The sequence below is a fragment of the Ipomoea triloba genome, chromosome 9 (genome assembly GCF_003576645.1).
Source record: "Ipomoea triloba cultivar NCNSP0323 chromosome 9, ASM357664v1".
Taxonomy (NCBI): domain Eukaryota; kingdom Viridiplantae; phylum Streptophyta; class Magnoliopsida; order Solanales; family Convolvulaceae; genus Ipomoea; species Ipomoea triloba.
The window spans coordinates 21,410,874-21,420,146 of NC_044924.1; the positions used below are offsets into that span (position 1 = coordinate 21,410,874).

The 9,273-nt window shown below is 36.9% G+C and overlaps 1 protein-coding gene across 1 annotated transcript; it reads left to right on the forward strand.

The window, feature by feature from the left end:
• The first annotated feature begins 967 nt into the window (after positions 1–967).
• LOC116029744 (agamous-like MADS-box protein AGL80) lies at positions 968–1,504 on the forward strand. The gene has a single exon (XM_031271785.1). It carries the CDS (start codon positions 968–970, stop codon positions 1,502–1,504), a length of 537 nt encoding a protein of 178 aa, XP_031127645.1.
• Positions 1,505–9,273: the final 7,769 nt, after the last annotated feature.

A 9,273-nucleotide genomic window follows, 5' to 3' on the forward strand; every position in this document is an offset into this window, starting at 1 on the left:
TTAAAATATGATCTGCGGTATATGTTTTATATGTTAAGTTACATAGTGTCTAAGATTGCAAAAGCGGAAATTCATGCTAATGTGGAGAAATTATGTCATTAATGTTCAATTTCATGTCATATGTACAAAAATTATCAATTATTTTCAAGTTTCATAATGTTTTGAACTTCAAACAAATAAATGTTTGAAGATTTTTTTTTTTTTTTTTTTTTTTTTCTGTTTGAATGCTCTGAATGTGTTCTGTAAATCTTTGACAAGCAATTCGTTGACAATAAATGCTTCTTTGTTGTTGTGTTGTTGTCACAAAGTCGTTTCTGCAGGGATTTTGCTTATGAATTACAAATGGGATGAATGTCGTGTAGAAGAAGACGACTTTCCTTTTATATGTAATTAAAAAAAAAATTGTAACGGGATTTGGCAAATGGAATAGTGTCCGTCTCGTCAAGGTTCACTTAGTGACGTGGAATCAATTAAATGTCGTCGTATTAGGACAGGGTCCACGATATAAACATTGTATAATGAATTGATGTGTTATATTTGAACTAAAAGTAATACGGAATATTACATAGATTTGAAATTAGTATGAACCTTTTTGTCCATTATGGAATGCAATTATAAAATATCTTTTATTTCAGTTAAAAATTAAAATTTATAAAAAGAGTTCACATTTTAAGCGGCATCAGCAAATCCACCGTTTTGAACAAAAATTAAATATATAAATTTTCTTTGGTAACATACATTACATTGTTTCCTTATTAATCGTTCAACGACAACAATCCAACGAATACGATATTGAAGTCCATTCCTAATAATAATGAATTGATGAATCATGCATTTACAACTCAGTAGCCAAATTAAAAGGAAATAATCGAAAGATTTTTGTCATGTATGTCTGGTACTAGCTCTATATAAATGAATGCCTTTTTGTTTTTGCAATTCACATATTCTGTTCCAACCTAACGTAACCATGGCAAGAAAAAGAGTAAAATTGGCTTTTATTGTGAATCAAACCCAAAGAAGAAAGTCGTACAAGAAACGAAAGATGGGGGTGTTGAAGATGCTGAATGAGCTGAGCATCCTGTGCGGTGTTGAGGCAGGTGCAGTACTGTACAGCTCTTTTGAGCAAGGTCCGGTTGTATGCCCGAGTGTTGAAGGTATGCAACAGACCATTGCCACATTCAAGAACATGCCAGATTTTGCCCAAACTCGAGGAATGATGAACCACGACACCTTCCTTGATGACAGGTTTCTGAAATTAGGCACTCAGCTTCTCAATCTGAAGACAGTGAATAGAGTGACGGAGATGGCTTTAGTGATGTTTCAGATCTTACAAGGACATCAACTTAATATTTCTCTCAGTTCCGAAGACCTTAACGATTTGGGTTGGGCTATAAACCTATATTTGGCTGAAATTGAGAAGAAGGTCGAGGCAATTATGAAGAATTCCTCAATCCCAGCATCAGCTCCAACTCAGGGAGGGCCCAGCACCTCAACAAATCCTTAAAATCCACACCTCCATCTAGATCAGAGTTGCTTGTCATTGTTTTCGAATTTTGATGCATAGGCTATATTGCTATAGCTTGCATGCTTTAAATTAAATTTTCTATTTATGGTTGTTATGTTATTCTGTTTCATTATTAATATTCTGGTTTATTATTATTAATATAAAACAAGCTGTTCTTTTTTTATTTTTAAAATGAAAAGATTTGGGTATAAATTTGAGCTGCGGAAAATCTTTAGATAAAGTTCATATTTCAGCAATAGAAAATACTATAGGGAAATAATAAATGACAGAGATATGGGACCATTTTCACATTTGGTTCCCTATTAAAATGTTCATATTTAATCAGCTCCAACTCAGGGAGGGCATACTCGTGGGACCAAAAATAGAAATTTCTCATAAATGGCATATCTGTCACTCCAGTAGTATACTAGATGACACAATTAATAAAAAAAATAATTTGTTGGAGCATAAAAAATATTAAGTAGGCTAACGAGCTAAAGCAGTGCCTTTTTTTGTTGTTTACAAATTACAATATAAAAGCTATTCTTAAGTGCATGGGAATAGTTAATATCAAAGTACCCATAAAAATGAGTATTACCTTTACAAAGGTAATAGGTCATTCCTAAGAATGTTATTTTAATGATAAAATGAACGAACTAAACAATGAAATATGTCTATTATAAGAAATGCTATTCCATTTCTGACCTATTCCAGGAACAAAACATATTATTTTTCTAGCAATTTTGGAGGGGCATGGAAAGGATATCATTGCCGCATTAGGGTGGCCTTGGAAGTGGAAAAGCCCCTCAAGAGAAGAGTGAAACTCACTAAAGAGGATGGATCTATTGTCTAGCTAGCTGACTTATATGAACTAATGTATATATGTTATGTTAGGTTAAGACCATCTCCAACCGGTGCGCCAAAGCACCAATTTGGAGTGGAAAATGGTGTTGTTGCGCTCCAATGAAGGTGCCATCGCCCCAAAAAAAATGGAGCAGCATGAACAGTGCAGCGCCATATTTGGTGCTGCACTGTTCATGCTGCGCCATTTTTTGTGCGGCTTTTTTTCCCCAATTTGTCCCTTGTCTTTCTTTGTAATTTCTTTTATTTCTTTAGTTTGGTTTTAATGTATTTGTATATTTTGTTAAATTGTTAAATATAAATTTTATATTATTATAAAGGGAAAATGACACTTTTTCCCTCTATGTTATATGTATATTGCACTTTTCCCCCCTCAATTATTAAAGTGGTGATTTTTCATCCCCATCCGACGCCGAAGAGTTGATAGAAAGGATTTCGTCCAATACATCATTTTGGTATAACAAGAGGGATTCCCGCGTCGGTATGTATGAGGCGAAAGACAACGTGGCAAGTGATGCAAAAGTAGAGGCTATGAACCATGAGATATAAAGATTCCAAACCATGGTGAAAAAGTTGGATGATAAGCCAAAGCTGTGCATGGCACTTGCGTTGTATTGCAATATATGTGGCGGACCCCATGACACCAACATATGCACTTCCACCTCCGCTAGTGAACAAATGGAGGTAGTTGATTACCAAAGGGGGAATGGCTTCAATACTTACGGAGATGGTGGAAACAACCAAGGGTTGAAGCAAGGAGAAGGTTGGAACAATAGCAGGGGGTTCCAAGGGAAGCCCCAATTGAACCAAGGTGGCAAACCCACCTATGTCCAATGTAATAGAGGCCGAATTGCTTATGGCCCACAACAAGGAGGGGGAGCTCAAGTGAATCACTATCGGCCAAATTACGTCTCCCAAATGGACCACCCGTGGCAAAGAGGAGACGATTTGAGGGAACTTGATGAGAGGCTATCCAATGCTATCATGGAGCTAAAGAATGATGGAGTGAATCTCAAACATGAGACCACACAAGATATAAGGCAAGAGATTGCGGAAATAAGGCAAGAATCAATGTCCACCATGAAAACCATTGAGAATTAAATTTCATAAATGTTCAAAATGATGTCAGAAATACACTATAGGACAATTTCTGAAAAATACGGAGAATAACCCCAAGGAGAGAGTCAATGCAATTGCCGCAATCGAGGAGGATAGCCATGGAGGATGTGATGCTATGGACAAGGTGTGTGATTTGTTGTGGTGGTGAGAGCAAAGAGATGGGAGAAGGAAGGGCCACCTCTTGTGGTACATTGTTCAATGCCAAGGAGATCACCTCCTGTGACCTCCCTAGAGACCAACAAAACCCGGGGGTAACCTCAATCATCTTTTGATAATTTTCGTCTAATATCACAAATAATCAATATTTGGTGTTCGTAGATTTTCTCTCTCTTAATCGTGTTCTATGATTGTAGCCGATTTCAGTTCTCTTTCTTCAGAGGACAGAATGAGAGGGTCACTTGAACTATCTCCAACTTCATGTCATCCATTTGCAGCATGTCTGGCTCTTAGCATTTCTTATCTTGCTTGTTCGACTAGCCGTTTGGACGGGCGCCTCATGATGTTCTTTCCTCCTTGATTCTTCGAATCCATGATAACCTGAAACAAGATACAAGCAAAGTACTCTCTATATAAGTAGAGTTAGTCTTGAGGGCTCCCAATTTATAGATAAGAAAATGTTCCTTGGAACTTGAAACATTAATTATCCATTCAAAAACTATTTCCAAAATTCTAAGTATTGAATACTTTTAACACATTAAAAGGAGTTTTCTTCTGCTTGGTCAAATATGGCTTTTTTTTAGTGTAGCATCCTTGCATGCCTTGAAAAATGGTTAGATCAATATAAAAGATAGACATGTGAAGGTGTATAGTTTTAGGGTGAGTGAATGTGGAATGGAAGGTGTTAAAACGAAGAGTCAAGACTCCCCGAGTGTCGGTCTCTCAAGGATGACAGATTGGAGTGAATTAGTGTTGGCATTTAGGAAGTTAATAGACAAGACTTACAAGAATCACTAGGGAATATTTGTGCCATGGATTAGAGGTGGCAAAATTGAATTTAATAAGAAAAAGATTTAAAAGAACAAGGGGGTTGAGTACCTTAATTAGCATATGCAATTGACCATACTATCGGGATTGTAGAAACGAGGATCGCGAATTGTCGCGGGAGTCACGGTATCAATACCGAGTGGCGTCACACTCGGACTCTCAATCCTCATTCGGTTGAGGCATTTAATCGAACACCTTGCCTACCACTCCTCCTAGACCTCAGCCTTTCGGATAGAGGGCGGGGATGTAGATGAGTTGGACTCGTGAGAGGCCGCTATCGCGCACACACTCACTTTCACTAAGCCTACTACTATCTATCCCGGCCGGAAATAAAAGCAAATCACAAAGAACTTCAACCACACAAGACTAAAACCCTACTTCATCATCTTCACAAGCAAATGGAAGAATTCAATCATCAATCACCATGGCTAATGTGGGGCAAACAATCCCCTCTACTAATCTACTCTAGCACTAGCAACATAAAAAATCAACAAAGAAGAAATAATCAACACAAATAGATTAAAGTCATAGTATAACAAGAACAAGAGTAGAGTAATATACCTAGGAAACCAATAGATCTATTACATCTTCACTCTCATCCTCCTCCTTGTATCTATCATGAAAATCTAATCTAAGGAGAAATGGAGATTTCCCCCAAAGGGGAGAAACTAAGGAAAATCATATATGGAAATTGGGGCTCTCCCTTCTCAAATGCAGAGGTAGGGTTTAAATAGCCAACCTAAAGTCGAAACCCCGCAAATGCCCTTGGTGGCCCGGTTCACGCCACCTTCACGCGTGTATGGGGGCGAGGACGCGTACTGGAAGTGGTCCACGCCTCCTTCACGCGTTAGGCCCTCGTGGTCAGGTCTTGCCCGGTTACTTCTTCGTTTGTTGCTTCTTTTTTTGCCTTGGACCCTGTTATATCCTGCGGGAATGACTTAAAACACGATTTTTAAAGTTGCGTTTGCTGATTTGATCTTATTAGAGTCTTTACGCATGTAAATGATTACAAATGGGTGGAAAAACTACATAATATTGTCCTATAAATGACCCTAAACTCGACTATTCTTGGCGCTTATCAACATGCATTATAAATTAAAATAATTGGATACTAACAAAATATCATATATAACAAATATTAATTGCAATTAGGACAAATAAATCAATAAATTAAAAATTAATTCATAAGAAAAAGAATTTTGATACTTAGCTGAACTCAATCATCCCCATTTCGTTCCTTAAAGTTCCAAAGCTTCAAACAACGGTTTTGTGAGAATATTGACAATTTGATTTTTTGTAGAGATATGATTGATTCTTACATCCTTCTTTTCGACGTGGTCACGAATAAAATGATGTCGTACATCAATATTCTTTGTCCTTGAATGAAGTAAAGGATTTTGAGAAATTGTAATTGTGCTAGTATTATCATGGAAAATACTAACGTCCTCGTAATTTATTACATAATCCTTCAACTGTTGCTTCATCCACAAAATTTGTGGACAACAACTCCCTACTGCGATATATTCAACTTCAGTAGTGCTTGTAGCAATGGAGTTTTACTTTTTGCTAAACCAATATACTAGTTTTCCCCCTAAGAACTGGCATATCCCGGAGGTACTTTTTTGATCTATTTTACACCCTACAAAGTCTCCATCTGAATAGCCTGTTAGTGTAAAATTACCTTCTTTGTGATACCATAACCCAACATTGATTGTTCCTTTGAGGTATCGAAAGATTTTCTTGGTAGCAACAAGATGACTATTTTTCGGTTTGGATTGAAATCTAGCACATACACACACTGAGTAAGATATATCGGGTCTACTTGCAGTGAGGTATAGCAAAGATCCAATCGTTCCTTGACATATGGTTTGATCAACGTTTCTCCCTTCATCATCTTTGTCAATCCTTTGTGATTTTCTCATTGGTATTTTCACTGAGCTTTTTCCATCTACGCCAAATTTCTTGATAAGATCTTTTGTGTACTTGGCTTGATTTATGATCATTCATTCCTTCATTTGTTTGACTTGCAATCCAAGGAAGTAGTTTAATTCACCCATCATGCTCATTTCAAACTTGTTCTGCATGAGCTTAGAAAATTTCTCACATAAAGATTTATTAGTACGACCAAAAATAATATCGTCAACATAAATTTGTATTAATAAAATGTGATTATTTTCTTGAATTATAAATAAGGTTTTGTCAACAAGGCCTTTGTAAAACCACAACTAATTAAGAACATTGATAGGGTATCGTACCAAGCTCGAGATGCTTGTTTTAACCTGTATAATGCTTTCTTTAGTTTATATATACCTTGTCAACACTACCTTGTACCTCAAAATTGGGTGGTTTCTCAATGTATACTTCCTCTTCAAGTAAGCCATTGAGAAATGCGCTCTTTACGTCCATTTGATAGACCATAAAATTCTTCTACTCTGCATATTCAAAGAAAATGCGAATAGCATCAAGTCTTGCAACTGGAGCAAAAGCCTCATCAAAATCTATTCCTTCTTCTCGAGAATAGCCTTTTGCAACAAGTCTTGCTTTATTTCTAACAATGGTGTCATCTTCATTTGCTTTATTCCTAAATGTTGGTCCCGATAGGGTCGGGAAAAGTCTAGAGGGGGGGGGTGAATAGACTTTTCTAACTTTTCAAAATATTATAACACTTTAACAGAGAGAATCCAAATGAATAAATTCAACTTGAATTACGCAGCGGAAATAATAAACAGTAAAGTGCTATAATCAAAGTTACGCAAAAATGAAGAGCTTCACAACATGCAACACGTTAGAAACGTCAGATATAACTCAAATACTGAGTATATAAAATTTGGCTCGCATGCGGACGTGGGAACTATCAAACCCAGATCAAACAGTATGTGCAATGAATAGTTGGGTTCGTAGCATAACAACAAGTATAACTTTCACAGGATGAGGTTGAGTATGCAAATATGTCTTGCATGCAAACTAGATGTCACGTGGATCAATAAAGCATATAGCAATAAATGTGACAAAGTATGCAAAGTATGCAATGCATGTGATGCTCAGATAGATAAATATGCAAGCAGATATATGAACAGATAAAGTAAATGACACAGGGATTTATAGTGGTTCGGAGGTGATGTAATCCTCCTACTCCACTTTCCCCTTCCTCCAGGAGAGATTCCACTATCTTCAATCACCCAGATACAATAGTGAATATGTGCTCTTCTAGCACTCCTCTACTCCGAATGCACCTTCGCTACAGCAACACTCAAACCCGAACGTCTTGCACCCAGCTACGTTCACGAGCGTCTTGCACCCAACTACGCCCTTCAACCAAGTGTTTTGCACCCAGCTACACTTAGTCTCCACGAGTGTTCTGCACAAAGCTGCACTCCTCCGAGTAATTCGCACAAAGCTTTTCAACCAAGTGTTTTGCACCCAGCTACACTTATTTTCCCCGAGTGTCTTGTACAAAGCTACACTCCTACAATTTTCTTTTCAAGAAATAAAGTATTTCTTTCTAAGACTTGATTTCTCTCGTTTTTAGCTCAATACTTAGCACTTTCTAATCTGATCTCACTTGTTGTGTATTCAATGATAATACTTTTCTCATCCGTGTCTGTTCCCCGTCACTTCTATCAAGTGCATACACTTTTCAACCTGTGCTTTAGTATCAAGTCTTCTTGGGTTTATATAGCTAAATTAGCTATTTGCCCGTTGTGATTTTTCAGAGCATTAAATGCTTTCAGATGGTCTTCGTCAACTTTGATGGCTCTGTCAGATGAATTTGAATATTGGCTTCTGATAATCCTTCAACGTTCTTCTGCATCACTGACATAATTTTTTCTTGTAACTTATAGCCATCAATCCTTGACTTTGGTAGTGTGAACACTTGACTTTGTTCATTATCCCTAAGTCAGGTTGCTCTGAAATATATCCATTTGGTGACTCTTGCTTGAGCATAATTAATGCCACCAAAAAGTACACTGACTTTTCTCATAATGCTCTTCAGCTCCTTGTAGCAAGATTATTTGAATTCACCTTTTGGAATAGATAAAAATAGACCATCCTATTTTTCTCCTTTAGTCATGTCATACTTAGCCTCAAAAATGATTTTTGTTCTTCCCCCTATTGATTTGTATCTCACGTAAATCATCCTTCATGCATGGCATAATAGGTTGACCTTTATGTATGAGGTGTAGGTCATCCTCATCCTCATTTTTAACTCCTAAAATAAAGTCACCTTTTTTCTCCTTCAAGAATGCACACGGTTAGCCTCATCCTTATAATGACTTGTAGCTAAGTCATCCTCATCCTCATTTTTAATTCCAAGAGGCTAAGTCATCCTCATCTCCATTCTTGAATTAAATTTCGGCCAAGTCATCCTCAATGGCCAAGTCATCCTCATCTTTCAATATTAAAGTCTTTCTTCCCCTTTCTATTAATTAATGAGTCATCCTCATCACCAAATATATCCTTGAAGCAAGTCATCCTCTTCTTCACGGTTGACCACGCCATTATGCTTCATGAGGTCATCCTCATCTCCAAAAATATTTCTTTGCAAGAGTTAGCGTCCAAAAATATTTGTGAGAGAACCAATTTGAGGTTTGACTTCAATTTTGAGTTTTAATTGCAACATCCTCATCTTGAATTAATTAATTCTCCAAAGAATTAATTCTTGCAATTCGAACCGTTGTCACGTTCCGGGATGTCTTCGAGTCTTGATCAGTCTTCCAAATTCTTCTCAATTTGTAAAGTGGAAGCGAACGACTTACAAGTATAAATTAAAAATTCATACTATTGTAATTTCCACTTAATTGACT

What these genes read in the sequence shown, in the direction of transcription:
- LOC116029744 (XM_031271785.1), top strand. Translation starts at nt 968, where the DNA reads ATGGCAAGAAAAAGAGTAAAATTGGCTTTTATTGTGAATCAAACCCAA.